The sequence below is a fragment of the Hydra viridissima genome, unplaced genomic scaffold, assembly GCF_058129835.1.
Source record: "Hydra viridissima isolate aposymbiotic clone 2 unplaced genomic scaffold, HvirCarnegie_v1 scaffold_1, whole genome shotgun sequence".
In the NCBI taxonomy this organism is placed as follows: Eukaryota; Metazoa; Cnidaria; class Hydrozoa; order Anthoathecata; family Hydridae; genus Hydra; species Hydra viridissima.
In genome coordinates, this window is record NW_028324300.1 from 593,746 (window position 1) to 612,500 (window position 18,755).

General features: G+C 33.6%; 1 protein-coding gene across 3 annotated transcripts in view; it reads right to left on the reverse strand.

The window, feature by feature from the left end:
• The window catches only part of LOC149892778 (uncharacterized), a 32,035-nt gene that overhangs the window by 12,067 nt on the left and 1,213 nt on the right, over positions 1–18,755 (reverse strand). The window contains exons 1-2 of one of the 3 annotated variants that reach the window (XM_090065612.1): positions 16,585–16,709; positions 10,259–10,402 (exon numbers count right to left, since the gene is read on the reverse strand). In XM_090065612.1, the coding sequence (XP_089921738.1) occupies positions 10,259–10,262 (4 nt within the window). In that variant the 5' untranslated portion in view covers positions 10,263–10,402; positions 16,585–16,709. Of the gene's footprint in view, positions 1–10,258; positions 10,403–16,584; positions 16,710–18,755 lie in introns of those variants that run through there. The other 2 variants (XM_090065605.1, XM_090065619.1) reach the window with 2 other exon arrangements.

Here is an 18,755-nt window from a genome sequence, read left to right on the forward strand (position 1 = left end):
GGGAAGCTCAACTTTATAGGGATTGATTTCTCGGGGAATGCCACAGATATTAGAAAGTTTGAGCGTCTAAACCCTGAGCTATCGTCGGACATCTTCGGACGGAAGAACGGACTGTATCCAATCCATTCAGCAAGCAAGAAGGCATGGCTATTGACCTCTTGCTTATAGTTGATAAGGTCTGTTCTGAGAAGACACGTTATGTCTGGATAAAGAATCTTGCTGCGATGTGCTATCAAACGAGTAAATGTATAGAGACGAAGCAGCCTTGCCACCAATACCTATATGTCTTCATGAGATAAGATCTCCTGGAGGCGCACCGCAAGGATTATCTAGGCATAGGAAAAATACGTCAGAGGACTGCCTACTCAGAAAAGAGTTCGACTCTATTCTAATTGAAGCTGGTCCCATATAGCTACTATAATTTAAAGGTCGCTAGTGATGGGAAAACTTAAGACTTTACGGTGGAGGGAGCGCGGTGGAGCACTTCATGGCTAGCCTCGAGGCTGAGCTAGCCGATATGATTAACTTCTTCAAACTTCAAAAAGTATGAAAGCGAGCACTAGAACACAAACTCCCGGCTGTCTTCTGTAACATGAGGGGATATAATGGGCATATCATCATGCGAGCACTCGAAAAAGACATAGAGAAATTAATTAAACAATGAAGAAATTACTTGCATTCCCAACATCATGCAAAAGTACATGACTTTCTCAGTCGGGAAGCTGCAATTTATTGACTCAAGACCGTCGGATAATCTCAAACTGGAGGATCACAAACAAAGTTCTTACAGGAGCCAAACTAGATTTGTTGAGGCGCAAGGGTCTATCCCTACGAGTACGTTGACAGCTTTAATTGGTTTGATGAGACTTGTCTACTGAGCAAGAAGCCAATCAACTTAAAGCCCTACACGAGCTAGATGGAGACAATATCTACGCGCAAGATGTTTGGAGCACGCCTAGATGTAAAAACCTTAGCGACTATCACAGCGTCTACTTGAATAATGATGTAACACTGCTGGCAGACGTCTTCAAAAAAATTAGGAACTCATTGAAGGAGCTCTATGATCTTGACCCAGCCCACCACTTCACCTCAGCAGGAATGGCGTCGGATGCCAAGCTGAAAAATACTGGGGTCGCGTTTGAGCATTTAATCTACATCGATACGAATATGTTCTTTGAGAAGAGTATTCATAGAGGTGTCTCAATGGTTTCAAAAATGTTCGCCGAGGCAAACAACCAGAGTGTCTCGACCACGATGCCACCAAGCCCAACAGTTATATACCCAACCTCGAAGCTGGCATAATTTATGGGTGGGGCATGATGCAGTCATTGCCTGTTAGGGGGTTCGAGTGGACCCAGCCGGAGCTGGCTGAAATCTTAGGGATTCCTGTCGTGCACTGTCGCCACCTTCAAATTGCTTGGGATGGTGGTTACAAAAATCTATTGAGCTATCGAATTCAGGCAGGAGCCCATACAGATGAACACCGACTTGAGGAAAAAAGCTAGCTCCAACTTTAAAAAAAGAGTTCTTTAAGCTGACGAACAACAATGTATTTGGTAAGATAATGGAAAATTTACGAATCTCGTGCAAGCCAGCAAGACGGATTGCTTGCGGAGGTTTGTCGCCGACCCAGCGTACCTATCGCACTGAGTATTTAATGGTGACCTGGTGGCCATCCAAACCACACCGAGGCTGAAACTGAACAGGCTGATATATATTTATATATATATATTTCAGGCAAGCTGTACTTGTTGAAGCACCTGATGTATGATTTCTGGTATGGTCAGATCAAAGCTAGGTATGGTCTGAATGCACAGCTTCTGTACATATATATATTTAGCTTGATATTCGAGGTTTAGACTGACGATCTCTTTAAAGATGTGCGGGAAAAAGCCGATCTCTACATTACAGCCAGTACCCAAAGAATCACATATGCTTTGACGTGAAAAAGAAGAAAGTAATGGGCAAGTTCAAGGTTTAGTGCAACGTAGGTCTCATCCATGAGTTCGTTGGGCTCAGAATAAGAACGGAAAATAAACGGAAACTTAAGGGGATAAGAAAGACTTTGGTTTACAAAAAACTTCTGAAAAGTTGCTACACCGCCTCATTCTGAATGATGAGATTGACAACCACTTCAGTATATTTAAAAGTGTGCCAGCCTACTCTGTCATGCAGTATGTATAGTAACCGCATTAGGTTTTCTCTCACCAACTTTAGGTCTAGGTATGAAGTGAGGGGCTGGCAAAAAGATCTGCCAATTGACATCTTCCTTAATAACTCACCAGCAACCTTCTCAGATACTTTTGCGGCTGCCGCGAGTTTCTAGATGGCAAGCATACCGTGCTAGTACCCATTTGGACTAATGTACACTGAAGCTAATCTCTTTTCCATCGATAACTTGTTATGAGCCAAATGAAACTCCAACAGGAAGTCGGCGAAGGGCCTGTGAGATTCCGGGAGTGGAGGTGCGCAGAGCTCACATGTTAACAGTGCGCTCTGGCGACCCCAGAGAGATAGACAACAATGATCTCTTAAATATTGATCAAGGGAACTCGGTCAGCCATGCTTCTATCTCTCTCACTCTCTTCAATATTGCGAACGCTTTATTCACCGCTAACACTAATATCACTATCGTCGCAATCACCGCTATTGCAATAAGATGATATTGAAGCCTCTTTTGCCACTTTATTATTTTTCTTCGGTTTGCTGCTCCAGCTTATGCTTACAGACCAGATCACATCTCTTGGTAGCATCAAGTATTTCCTGGCTCAAATCCAGCTCAGTTAGGTGACTGCGAAACTGATTTAGTGAGCTGATGCAGGTGTGCACGTCATCATAGTAAGCAACGATCACCCCACTAACAGCATTGGTGCTATCAGTATCCCATTCTACATTAATATCAAGGTTTATGCCTGTCTTATCCGTTATATGAGCAATTAATTTTTAACGGGATCAGCGAGCAAATATGGTCTACTGGCCTCACGGCTTTCCCAATTTCTTTCGGAGAAAAGCTCAAAGAAATCCCACAACATAAACTGTTAGACCTGATCTATGAGAATAGAGTGGAGTTTCACCAATATGTCGGCAAAGTCTTTGGCCGGGTCAGTCCGTTTTTATTTTATCTTATTTCTTATATTTTTTGCACTCGACAAGTAGCACCATCCTATGATAACCCCGGCGACTGCGGCTGCGGCAACGCATCCGTAGTCTTTCATCCTCTCACCATCGCTAACGTTATTGCAATCTGACCATTCAGGTTTAGGATGACTCAGAATACCTTCGTAGGGTTCCTCACTTTTAACTCTCATCACCACACGGTAAAGATAGCTAGCCATCGCATAGTCGTCAAATCGAGACTCTGAAGCAATCTTGGCAGCGAGGTATGTAGTGAGGGGCTAGCAAAAAGACGAAAGTATGCTGAAGCTAATATCTTATCCATCGATCGTTGATTTTATCCAGGTTCTCAGGGCGTTTTCTTGAGTAATCTTGCTGCTTCTTTGTGAGGGCCTCCATGGCTTTGCTATACCACTTTATCTCATTCTTGGTCTCGTTCCCAGAGGGTTTTTGTGCTACTACTTGATTCCCAGTGAAAGCAGCAGCAATCACAAAGACGCTGAATATAGCCATTACAATAGTAGCCACCGTTATGCATGCTATGTATCTCGCGTCGATTTTTGAAACGCCGGGAGCAAAGCTGGCAGGGATCCATTTTTTGTCCACCATCATCTGCCAACCCTATTCGCAAAATATCAGGTAGCCAGTCAACATCCTAGCGTCTAGCATATCAAATCCTACCTCAGTCTTTGACATAAATTTAGATTTCTCCAAGACGTAAGAGATAACCAAGACTTCAAGGCTGACCACTGCGCTACAATACACACCGCCAGCGACTGCTTTCTTATAGTCAAGTGCGAGGGTAGACAACTCGCTAGCAATGATGTAGTTATTATTATCATTATAAAACAACTTCAATTGGGGCCTAATGACCAGTCAGAATTAGACTGGTCTAACTGGTAATAAAATCTGGGCGGTAAACTTTCTCGTACCATCAAAATTATAGTTTGTAAACATTTTACCTCGGTGTCCAGAAAACTCTCAAGGTTCTTTCTAAAACAAAGGCTGGCAAAGAGTGCGTCTTCATAATCGACGACGGCATCACAGAAAAAGAAATATACTCACGAATGTCCAAGCAGTGCATGATTTCTATTAGTGGGCGCCACATCAAGCACAGCCTAAGGATAATCGCTTAGAGATACACAGCTGTCACCCGACTCATAAGAGACCAGCTGAGTGCTATGGCGATCCTCCCGTTAAAAGAAAGGAGCTCCTTTTTCAAGATAACTGATGAGAACAGGGGCGGTGCAAGCTCTTCTAAAGTTGATGAGATCCGATCGCACCTCAATTAGAGACGATAAGTCGCTACACGAATATTCACCTGTGGTGATAGAGATGTCGAGCTGCTTTGATTTTGTATGTCATCCCATGGTTTTTCTTGGCAATCGGTATATCAGCCCTGACTTGTGTAATAATTTGGAAGAATACCCAAAGCTAATTATTTCGAAGACATTTCCATTTTCTAGAAGTCGTACGCGCCGGTCGCGTCTGTATTCTATATATCCTCTGGAGGACCATCTGGAATTTCAGGGCAGACCGATCCTTAGCTGATAGTGTTGTCAGTGATATCACAGATTGCGCGGATGGTGCAATTAATGGCACGCTCGTAATGGGGGGCAACGCCGGATAGAGCCTTTCTCCGGATATTTTATGCTAGACTTATTTTATGGATGTGATTTTTTTCCAATTTCATTTGGTGTGTAATACTATATTATCCATGCCATGAGAAACCATTAGGTTACTCATCGTTTATATTCCTAGAGGCCTTTTGATAAGTGCCACTTGCACTTTAGTCTTACCGATACTTACTTCATAGTGCTCACGGATAAGGCTTTCAAAAGTTGTATCCACGTCTCCGGGGATTCTGATGGTTCCAGCCATATGTGAATCCGTTGATTCTAGTGGTTCAAATTTCCAGGGTAGGTTTAGCACAGTTCTCGATGCTTCCGTCTTCGAAAACTCAGTCGCCTTTCCGTTCTGGGATTCAAACAATAAACCATGGAGGATAATGCGGCCTAAGACTTGTGTTGTCCAGGTAATCTTAAAATTCCATAAGGCTGATAATAATGTGATTGTCCTCGCAAAAACTATACTCGTGCTCGAGACGTTCAAACTTTAGGACCGGGCTCGACGATGGACAAAACTAATTTTGCTGACTCAGTGCGTAATGTACCAAACAGCGAGACCAAGCAAGACAGCCACTAAACCGCCAATGACTAAGGCGCTGAGTACTATCTGCTGTTCGTCTGATGACTTCCGTTTTGGTAGCTCAACGTCAGACCATTTAACAACAGTATTGGTCTTTTTATCTCCTGCGGCTGGCTTGATGGGATTTTTATACCCTTTATCAGATGATACCGGATCTATATACCTTTTCTTCATCCCATTGATGCCAGTCTTAAGACCGATAGCAGGCGGTGGCACTTTGAAGAGCTTATTGTTGTGCTCTTGAATGGGGTTGGTCTTTAATCTAAGGTCTCTCGAAATCAGATATAGACCTGGGGTAGGGGCAAAATTGAGAGTACTGTTGGCGTTTAATAATATAGTTTTGAAGCGTGTGATGTTGGCACCAAAGTCTTTGGGACGTTCAATATAGACTTCAGGAGCGTTTACAAATTCCGCCTAAGCATCCAGTGCATTGCCTGTAGAGCCTGCAATGGTTCTGCAAATAGCAAACTGCTCTGACGGGATACATATTGAAAAACCTCTTATACTTTCTGAAATCGTCAGGTTAGAATTATTTTGTTCTATCTCTAATTTTAAACGTTGGGAGAAAATGAGTTGCTAATTTTACTAAGTAATAATTATTTTTAAAATACATTTTGTTTTTAAAATTATTTTTCTAAATGTTTTTTTTTAAATATAAATTATTTAAAGAATAAGTTATTATTTCTTAAAAAAGTTACAATAACATTTTAATTAATTTTTTCTTATAGATAAAAATTAAAAACTTTCTTTCAACGTTTAAAATGGAAGATAGAACAAAATAATTCTAACCTGACGAAATAGCTCTGAAAACAACTTTAGAAGACCATTTGTTAATTCTGGGATGTGTCCGGGAGCCACGTAAATGATGAAATAGTCGCCAGTTTTTCCATCCTGCACAAAGCGTCTTTCATTGAAGCATCATGCCCATGATTGTAGCTCACTCTCATTTCGGATCCCAAATTCTTTTTTTATCTTATCAATTGTAGCACAACACCCAAAAGCCACAGAGCCCTCCTGGCAGTATAATAAAGATGGAACTTGTATAAGGCTTTCATGAATAGATTGCTGGAGTAAAGCATAATCATCGAGACACCACATGCCACAGTAGCCATGCTTCCCGCAAAATTTATAGCGATTGTGTAAATAATGGAATTAGAGGAGTCATTCCACAGAAAAAAGTTAGTATTACATTTCTTTCAACCAACCTAAACGAGAAACCACCGTTAATGTTGAATGATGGTGTGTCAGTCTCAGAAAGCGTTTTCGGACACCGTGAAATACCTTATATGAATATAGATGCCTCATCCGTCTGTTTGACATTTGATATTTTCAAGATGAAATTTGAAAGAGTTGAAGCTGGTTCGTACACAAATTTTTCATTAAAATTGGGTCAAGAATAGAGACGTTAACTCCTCCATGATAACTTTCATGGCTAGAGTTGAGTGGTATTTCGTTAAACCTGGGAATAAGATATCTATACCCTCAGTCCCGAGTTTTATATAGATCTTGAAGTTTTCTAGTGGGTCTATATTAGAGTGGTCCCCGATGACATCGTTTTACTCGATAAACCTTCTTTTTTCTTCCCTCCAACCATTTCTTTAAGGTTCTTATTAAACTTCATGTTTAAACATAGTTCCTCTTTCATTGATGGGATAATTTTTTAAGTTTCTAAACGTTAGGTGCAAAGGCCAACCACCATTACTCTTTGCAATAGTTATAAATAAATTGGGTCTACCATACCTACTATCACGCTCAAAGCCGAACTCTAATTGATTCCATACCTTTTTAATCAAAGTTTCCTTCCGCCGCTTCAGGATTTATGACAACATTTGGATTCTCATTATATGCATTTCTCACACTTTTATGGAAAACATCCTTAAGCCAACCAACATCCATTTCAGTTCACTTATCTAAGCTTCATCCTTCATCCTTTTTCTTAAGAATCAGATTTGCAGTAATACCTGGTTTTATGATTTTAGTTACCGATTCATCATTTTTCTCATTTTCATCTACAATTTTTGCCCATTTTTCTCTGCTATCCAATTCGAAAATTGATACCCCCTCCTTCATCCATTTCGCTTCAAACTTTTACATTCTTAAAAAAATTACTGTCACCTCTATTTGAGCGTCCGGTTATCTCCAAATATTGGATCTCCCATAAGCCAAGATAGCTTCTCAATCCAGCATGTATGGTACACAGTTTAATCCTACAATGGACGTACTGACGCGACACGCTATCCGAGGTGAGAGGTTAATAACATCAATAACCTCGCCCGTAAGCTCGATAGCTAACCTTTTGTGTCAGAATTAGCTGATACGGTAATGCCTTGCACCGTACGCTTGGTTTATGATGTGACTCTTACGAGTGGGGAAGACCTTACAGCAGTTCTATAGAAACTACTGGGCAAAGCGTGACCTATTAATGACTCCCTCTCATAGAATCTCTCCAGATTAATTGATGCAGGGATGTGATGACCAAGTAGATCCTGGCAGTTTGACCCGGCTCAGATCTGAATCTTCCACAGCTGTCACCACCGGACCGAATACCAGTGTAGCTAACGCTTTTAATAAAAATCGCTCAAAGTACTGCATATCTCTGGGCTTTGAGCTGGTAACAGGTAGGGGCCTTTTCCACCCTTCAAGTTTTGGAGGCCATTTGGAGTATGAGGTTGTGTTCAGCAATCGATTGCAGGTTATCATCTCAACAGATACAGGAGCAGCTATGAACTATAGTCTTAATAATATAGCGCTTAAGTTCGAGACTGTCTCCTTCGCCTCTCTGGCAGGAAACATCGCTCTTAGTTCTCAAGTGCTCTTAGCTCTTGGTTATGAAAGTATTTAACGCCACGGGAGTATCCAGCAAGTTAGTACACAAACCAGCTGGTTTTTTTATATAAGTTTCGAATGTAACAGTCTGAAAAATGTTGGAATCATTTGTCAAAGCTCAGTGATTTTCGCATGCCAGCCTGAAAAGACTTTATCAAATCTCAAACCTCTGAAAATAGAAATAGCGATAGAGGGGAAGAGCAACTTTTTATGTTCTAACAAAATCCCCTTTCCCCTCCCTGCTCCAGGATAAATGAAAACTCATGCCGTTGTCTTTCTGGTACTAATCGCAAAGTTTATCCTGATAAATATATGGTTTGCAATGAGTTGTCCACTCAACCCATTACCTTCAATTATTTGTATCCTGGTGCAAGTCAATTGCTAGCTATCGATCTTTGGAGCAAGAAAACAATTGTAATGGAACAACTATAAATATAACCCGTATATCGTCCAGAGCTGCGTCTGTCGATACTAACTTGCTCATCGTGCATGACGGTCTGTAAAAGTTGGACGATGGTCGTTTCATAGACGCTGTTTATTAAGAGACATTATCTTTGACTCTACTTCACCCCTGCAACCGCCGACTCACCATACACCCTGTCGCATACCGCGCTAGACGCTGTAAGACAGAGAGCGCTAACCTATGCAACGAGCGGAAGGTTCGCCGAGCCACCGGTCTCAGACCATAACCGCTGGACCAACCTCAGATGTTCTTAGATGGCGTAACCATGGACTCTAAGCAAAGCTGAGATAGGGTAATCTCAACTAAGGTCTACTGAGTTAAAACCCCAATTTTACATCTACTAAAATAATAGTAATAACAAAAATAGTAATAATAATAAAAATAATAATAATAATACTAATACTAATAATATTAATAATAATAATAATAATAATAATAATAACAATAATAATATTAATAATAATAATAAAAAAAATAATAAAGATAACAATTATAATGATAATAATAATAAGAAGAAGAAGAAAAAGAACAATAATAATAATAATAATAATAATAATAATAATAATAATAATAATAATAATAATAATAATAATAATGATAATAACAATAATAATAATAATAATAATAATAATAATGATAATAACAATAATAATAATAATAATAATAATAATAAAAAAAATAATAAAGATAACAATTATAATGATAATAATAATAATAAGAAGAAGAAAAAGAACAATAATAATAATAATAATAATAATAATAATAATAATAATAATAATAATAATAATAATAATAATAATGATAATAACAATAATAATAATAATAATAATAATAATAATAATAATAATAATAATAATAATAATAATAATAATAATAATATCAATAATAATAACGATAATAAAAATAGTAATAATAATGATGATAAATAATACTAATAATATAATATTAATAATAATAATAAAACAATAATAAAAATAATAATAATATAAATAATAATAATACTAATAACAATAATAAAATTAATAATAGTAATAATGGTAATAATAATAATGATAATAACATTAATAATAATTATGGTAATAATAATAATTATTATTATTATACTAATTATAATAATAATGTTAACAATTATAATAATAGTAATGATATTAATAGTAATAGTAATAATAATAATAGTAATAATAATAGTAATAATAATAGTAATAATAATAATATAAATAATAATAATAATGATAATTATAGTAATAATGATTATAATGATAATACTAATTGTAATAATAATAATAATAATAATAGTAATTATAATAATGATAGTAATAAAAATAGTTATAATAATATAATTAATAACTTATTTAGTAATAATAATAATAACAATAATAATAATACTAATAATAATAATAATATTAATACTAATAATAATAATAATATTAATACTAATAATACTTATAATAGTGATAATACTAATAATAATAATAATGGTAATAAAACTAATAATAGTAATGATAAAAAGTTATAGGGGAATAGATATAAGACTTATGAAAACAAAAGAAATGATGATAATAACAACAAAAACAATAATAAAGGTAATAGTACTTAATTATCATGTTTTGTTAATGTAACGAAAGAATTAAAAAAAAAAATTCCTACCCATCTTGTTCTTTTCTGCATGTAAAACTAACAGAGAAAAATTTGTAATAGCTGTTATATTTAGAGATCATATGATGAGTGAAATGGAAATGTTATCGATATTTTATACATTGCAGAATAACATATCGTAGTGTGATGACACATCTAAATAGTAAACATAATTATAAATTATGCTTTTACTAAGTAATATTTTTATTATCATTATATCATTGTAATAATACTTCAAGTTTTTATTTTTACTTTGCCTCTTACTACTATTATTGTTTCTATAATTATTGTTTATTTGTATCATTATCTGTTCGTATTGTTATTATTATTATTTTTATTAGTTTTATTATCATTAATATAATGTCATTATTTATTTCTAACTATCATTTTTAGTATTAGTATCATTATCCATATAAGATTTAGTATATCATGAAAGTTTTTAAAAATACCTTAAACAAACAAAGAAGCTTTGCTAAAATTTTTCTAAATATCTTATAATTGTTCTGTGTCTATTACTATAGTCACTAAAGTTCTATTTGCTTCTATTGGAAGGCATACTGAAACTTTATCATTTATCTCATTTATCTATAAATAAATTAATCATTTTGGGTTTCATTATATGTAATTTCAAACACTAATTCAAAGTATTTTTACAAAACCAAATATTCATAAACCTTATAAATATAAATATAAATGCAGTAAAATAGAAATATAACGTTATTTTTAATTACACTAAATATATATACAAGTAATGATATATATATAAATACAGGGGGCTACGAAAAAGTTCCCGGACTTAGTAAAACTACATTTTCTAAGTCTCATTATATGATATCTATCTGATTTTACTGCCTGTAATTAACAATAATAACACTTAGTGGCAACATGCATTTTTATTCAAATATAATAGCAATCTAATGTCGCATAAATACATGAGAATAAAGCACGAAATTCAAATTTAAGATATGTCCAAGGACAACCCTGTATATATATTATATAAAAATACAAATATAGTATATTAATTGTAAAAATACAAATATAATATTTTTAGTATATATTTAATAATATAATAAATAAAAATATATTATATATATAGCGTATATTGTATATAAATGTAATGCATATTATATAAAAATGCAATATACAAATATATTGCAAATTATATAAAAATACAAATATAATATATATTATGTACAAGGTGCGGAGGCTATTCGAGAAGTAATGTTTGGCTTGGTTTTGTGATGTAAATAAAATACTTTCGTACTTTGATTTTGTTGATCAATGTTCCATGACCGCTTTAATAAAATTCGATTTTAATGATATTGTGAGTAAAAAACATTTAAGTTAAAAGTTTTAAAATGGAAGCCAAAAGAACCGAAGCTTTAAATTTGATTCACGCGGGTTTGCCTGCACGTGAAGTGGTTTGTGTTTCATAATGTCTAAAACTAATTTTTACAAAGTGAAAACACGTAACAGTGCTGATTGAGCCAAAATGCCAAATCTAGTGAACAAAAAAGTTGATAGGAAGTTCACAGAAAAGCTTAAAAAGCATGTTGAAAAGAATCCTACTGTATCCATCAGAAAGATAGCGAAGTTGTTCAATATTGATGAGTGGGCAGTCAGAAGAGCTCTAAAGACACTTGGAAAACTCAGAGTGGCCCAACCTTCATGTCAACTTTTGACAAAAAACTAAAAACTTTACGATTGAAGCGATCAAATAAACTTCTGAACCAGCTAAAAAGCCATGCTCCGTCAACAGTTAAAGTTTTCGCAGATGAAAAACTTTTTAGTGTTGACTGTGTGATAAATAGATGTAATGACAGATTCATTGTGCAAAAGGGTGGCAAAGCACGAACTGTTGTCACACCAAGCACCCTCAGTCCATCATGATGCTAGGAATTATTGCTTCTAGTAGAGAGAAGTGTCCATAAATCTATATAAAAGAGAAAGAAAAAGTTACATCTGTTGTGTATATTAGCTTACTAAAACGTTATATGGTACCATGGCTGAAGAAAAAATTCCCAGATAACAATTGCATCATTCAACCGGACAATGCAACTTGTCAAGGGTCCAGAAAAACTCAACAACATCTTCAGAACAATATGACTAATTTCTGGTCTAAACGATTTTGGCCACCATCCAGTTATTTGTATTACATTTATAATTACACTAAATATATATAAAAATAAATATAAATGCATCTACGCAATATAAATGTTTTGCAGATTTCGGAAAATCTGCGTATGATATATGAATTCACACCGTTTAAAAATAAATTAACTTCCTCATGTCCCATAACATGAATTTGTTCATAAATACTTTGAAGCATTGATTAATGTAGGAAATAATTACTCACTATTTCTCTACTATGTAAACCAAAGAAGATTCTGAGCATCTTGGTATGTAAATGCGGTTTTCTATTCGTATTAACTCCATTTTATCGCAAAACTACGCTTTCAAAATAAATAATCATAATACTAACAGTAATTCACTTTGAAGCAACAATTAAAAAACAAAAATTTATGACGAGAGAGGAATATTTTCGGAGGTTTGACAGAAAATTTTTGCATACACTAAAAAAGAAAATAAACCAATGCTTTTAATTTGCAATACAGGACTTACTCATCACTAGACTGGTAATGAAACTCTTTTCCGAAATAAAAGAAATAAGTTTTCCTAAAGAGCTTTCATTAAATTCAAATCGCAGACAAAACAAAAGTGAATTGCTAAAGTCAAAAACTAATTATCAAATTAACTTATCATTATTAACGAAGTGTCAAATATTACAGCAGAAACAAGTTTTTCTATAGCTTGGAATATTGCAAGTGTAAAACATCTTGATGCTTCAGATGTCCTCTCAGTTACAGATCCTAAAATTAGCAAGGAGTAGAAGAAGAATATCTGGGATTACTCCTGAGCATCGTTTATGGACTCAAAAATCTCTGAAGCATTCAATATAGCTCTGGATAATCCAACAGATATTCAAGATAAACTTAAAATAGCAGTTTTTGTTAGATATGTAATATGAGATGGAATTGCACTTATGACCTGTGAAAAACAAGCTGTTTATACACATTTGTAACTTTTCCATTTGCTTCGTTAATAAACTGTTTCTGAAATTAATCATATACTTCAGAAATATATTTATAGTTTTTTTGTTGTTGTTGTATATAAAAGTAGTGGAGGCTAAAACTATTTTATGTTTTTTTTTTTAAAAAAAATGTTTTGCTCTTTGTTTAAATTATTGATGAAATGTTGTAGTTTTTCAAAGGAATTATAAGAGGTCAATTCCCATATTTACACTCGCCTAAGTTTGCTATAAAGGCAACGTGCTCAATGTACAATAAAAATGTTATTTTGATAAACAACAAGATTTTAAAACTTTTGCAGATTCATCGTCTCAGTCCTATGACATTTGTAGTGTAACAAAGCTATGAGTAATTTATAAAAAATTGGGAAACTAAAAACAAATAAAACCCTGTGAGAGTACGGATTTTCTTCATTACATGATTGGACACAATATTTTTAGTATATTTTGTACAAATCATATAGGCTTTCAATTAGAAAATTGGCAAGTTTGCACTACTTCTGAAAATACATAAATGCAACAAGCAAAAGCATACATAATGGATAATAAAAAATTACAAATGGGCTTACTTTCTGACATTTCGAAGCCAGAAAGCCGAAAACCGCATGATAGAATTACTGCAACACTGTTTTACCAAAACTCAGCTTTAGCTTAATCTGTAGCTGCATTTAATGAAGATTTAATCAAAAGATTTTGCAAGCAATGTGGTTAAGCCATTCTTGTTTAAGCATTTAAAAGTTATGCATTAGATACAGCGCAACATAACATAGAGCTGTTCCCTCGGTAATATATGTTAACTAGTGTTCACACGTTTTCAATTCATGGGGGCAATTTATTGAAAGCAAATGTTTTTACAATTAGAATGATATGTAAGGAAGCTTTAGAGTCAATGAATAAAGATTTCAGAAAAATTCGGGGGTACAACTCGCGTAATATATCTCTTGAAAAGCCATGAAGGTTTTATTCCACGTCGCGCACGTGTCCTTAGATCCCCTCATTTCATCCGTTTCCAAAAAACCGTTGCATCGTCAAATTTCATAGTCTTTAAGTAATGCTATTTGATTTTTGCTGCTAGATCTTTGCATCCAAAACAAGGAAGATTTTGAAAATGACTCCAACAGTGAAGTTATATTTCAGCTGTTTTCTGTTTCCTCCCTCAAATACGATTTGTTAGAAAAATATTCAAGGAAACATGAAATTATTTTTAAAAGGATAATCAGATTTATTACCTGATCGGTTTTAAAAAGCTTGAGCGTGCATTTCGATCATTGCAGCCTTGCTTGTTCTTCTTGTTTCTTCTTTGCATGAAGTTGCAGAGACGGTATCAAAAAAAATCTTACCAGGATTATCTAAATTGTCTCTTTACAAACCACAATGACGTGCAATGTACTCAAATGAAACAGTTAAATTTTTTCTGCTGCTCAGATGCTCATCAAAAAAGGCATATTCTTTGTTACTAGAAGAGTTTCCACTTCTCTACTTGTCTTCCTTAAAATTGCTTTCAAAAGGTGGCATTGATCTAAATACCAGAATCCAAATTCTGCTGTTGGCAAAAGGTAGCATAAGTGCTGACAATGCTCTTTTAAATGGTAAAACGTTATTACAAAAGTGTTTCGATTACCACGGAGAAAGTGTTGTACTGATGATGATGATAATAGTTTCTATTTTGGTATGGTTGGTTAGCTTAAAAGAAACGATCTCCTTTGTAATAAAGCCTTATCTAGAGTTTCAATCTTCTCTTTTTTTGACAAGCTTACATGCAGAAAAAACATTAGAAACATTATGTATACAAACTTTTCATGTGCTTGCTGTTATATCTAGAGATCACGCAACAAATGCTTTTTCATTTAATATTCGACATTGTAAATAATTGAACACTTTAATAGCATATTTTTCAATTTTATGGGATACCAGGGTTTATAATTTGAATGACAGTGTTTATTTGTTTAAAAATCTTTGGAACAATTTATTAAACTCAAAGCCATTTTTATTTCAACCTTTCAATTTCATTGAATTCGAAGACAGAATTCACGTAGAGGTGACCAGATTTCTTGGAGTTGGTTGTACAATGGCCTTGACAATGATGAGTTATGTCCTGCTTATTTAAATAGAGCTTTCAAACCTTAAACCTTCAAACCCTCTGCTAAATTGTTAAATTCAGGTAACAGCAGAAAAGATTTTCTCTTTACTTTATATATTTTTCCCAAAACAAGTTATGCTGGAATTGTCAGCTTATTTCCGAACGAAAATGCAGCTGATGGTTTTTTAAAGGTTATTAACTATTTCAAATTCATAGGTAATGTTGAACACATATAATATGATTAATAATGCAGTTTTCCAGCTGATGTAAAACCGCAGTTATTTCAAGATTTCGCAACATAGACTAATAAATGGAATAAAGATGCAATATAGCAGTTCTTATAAATAAACTTTGTCAGTTCAAACATCTAATTCATTAATTACAACAGTGAGCATTTCTTTTCAGAAGGATATAATTACATTTTAACTAGCCGGCTTCAAAGCAATTCATTGGAAAGGAATTTTAGTAAACGTTGCTTAATAAGTTCTTGTAGATTTTATGTCCGTTCGCATGAACATTGATGCTCTCATGAAAACTATACATTAAAATCTTGCATAGATTTTAGAAGCTCTCAGGTGCTTCTAAATTCTATCCAAGATATCTTTAATTACAACCAATATCAATGGTTGAAAAAGCTTCAAAAACCAAGTTCTGAAACCTGATGTGAGCAGTGGCAAAAAAAACCTTTTAATGAATTTGGTCAAGTTTAAAAACTGAATTTGGAAAAATAAAGCTGTGTCATGATTCTTTCCAAGTTGCCATCAACTTAATTGGTTATATCAAAAAAAAGATAAATCTGACTGTGTTAACTGCTTGGCATCGTTGAAATTTAATCAAGTTTCAACAAAATATCTTTAAAATCTGTCACGTGGTTTAAAAAAATCTTCGAAAGCATGAGCTGATAGTGTTTCTAATTCGTTCATAGTTTGGACTTCGTAAAGAATAATTTATAAAGGAATTCTGGAAATGAAAAAAGTGTATCCTTTTTGACGCTTGAAACATAAGAAGTGTGTTGTTGCTAAAAGAGTTAGAGATAAGTCACAAAACAAGGATAAAGTGGCGAAAAGTACAGACAAGTTTATTATTTAAATACTGTGTTTTAATGACAAGGAAAATGATGAGTATACTGGAAAAATAGGCAACAAAAAAAGAAAAGTATTTTTAAATCACCTTCAACGCAAAAGCCATGACGTCTGTCTTGTTTTATTTGTCAGCATAGTGTACTATTATTACTCAATGTGACGGCTATTCTTTCCGCACTACGAAAGAGTAGCATTGCTGTAATTTTTATACTTAATTCAAAATAGCAACAAGGCAGTTTGTAGGGTAATGCCAAGTGAAGGCAACAAGTTATAATTGTATTTTTCATTTATCAACAAGTAACAAATCAATTGTATTTTTATTTTATTATATATACACGTTTGATATATTTTATATGGTTCTGACGACAAGATCTTTTTGGATCTTCTTTCAAATATCAAGTTTATGTATTGTTATATTGTTGTATTACGATTAATAATTGTTAACTAAATAGAAAAGAAAAAAAAAAAAAAAAAAAAAAAAAGTTACATGTCCTATGAGTTACTAATGTTGCTTTCGAGTAGCTTAATTAAGGTATATTAGTTTTTTCCCAAGATGAAATACACATATATTGCAATGTAACACAATACAAAGATAAAGTGATGGAATTCACAGACCAATTAACCATTCAAATACTGCGTTTTCATCGGAGTTTATCAAAGTCAAAAAATTGTGCAGTTGTTTGTTTATGATCTTGTATTACTTTTTTGAGGATGAGCCGAACAACGAGTAAATATTCGATTATTTGTATTGAAAACACTCTAGCCTGACAGTTGCACATAAAAAAAAAAAGATTGATCTGTTTGTTTGAATACATATGTAAGCTCGATAAAATGGTTTGAACGAACAAATAACTTCAAAAACACAACGAGAAATATCATGAATAAACATTACTTATCTCATAATTTCATCTATGAGATTTGTAACTACGTTTTATCGACAACCTCTCAATTGTTCAGCTTTAAGAATTTACTTTAAATAATTTGACTAAGCGAAACTAAAAACTAAATAGAAAAAAAAAGTGACGAAAAATCATTTTTACAAAAAACGCAATAGCTGTATAAAATTATTTTTATATGCTAAATATGTAAGTTTTATATGTAATAATGCTAAGTTATACTTTAAAGGTGAAAAATTATTAAATATTTAAAAGTGTTTTTTTTTATATAATATAAAAAATACAAGTGACAAAATTACCAAGAGTTTGATTAAATTACTTTAATTTTGTTTTCTTTAATTTATGAAAATTATTGTTTTTGTATTAATAGACACACAGTTTTTATAATGAAATATTGAATCTAAAAGTAATTCACAAAAACACAACACAAAAGCTTGATAACAACTTAGAGTAAATAAAATTAATGGATTATCTGGGCTTAAATAATCTGATCACAGATCAAAACGCTTTTATGAATGATTGAATGATAATTGGTCTTTAACAATATTAGTAGGGGCGGTAACCGATTAACGATTAATCAGTTAAGAAAATTAATTGTTTATCAATTGATTCCCAAACAATTAAACGAATAATTTACCGTTTTAAAAAACTAAAAAAGTTTGGCTTTTTTTGACAACAAAAGGGAATTACTGACACTTTTATCTGGTACCGCTGAGAAATGTAAACAAATAATAAATTTTCAATGCGGCAATACATATAGCCAGGTCGCCATTTACAATGTTGTTGTCTGAAAAAGTTCATTCTGAAGTTTGGAAGTATTTTTTATGAGAAAATAAAGACAAGCCAATATTCAAGTACAATTGTTCAGTCGAGCTGAAATTCCATTCATCAACTTTAAGTTTCTTATATCATTTAGTGCATAAAGTTTTGCCGACCAAAGTTGTTTGTAAAGTAATCAAAAACTATACATCAGAGTTCTGCTGCCAACTTTAATAAAATAGGTAACAAAGCTGAAGAGGTATTAGCTCGTTTAACAGCTGTAGATCGTATCTCTTTTGCAACTTTGGCCATTAGTGAAGGTGTTAAACATGGCTGGAAAGGTCAAGGATTAACATCTCTGATGATCGACATGCTATAAAAACGATTGTTACAAAATATGGAAACTCAATGAAGCTTAAAAGTGCTCAAGATTTTCAGAAAAAAAGTTTAAACGGAAAAAGATTTTCAATTTCTCTTGAAGAGTGGGCTTCTGGTGCAACTAGTAGATTCTTATGTGTTAATGTGGGTTGTTCAGAAAAATTTCATAACGGTGTGGGAAAGATTAGAAGAAATGGTTCAATGCCTTCAGAAAGTGCAGTTTAAG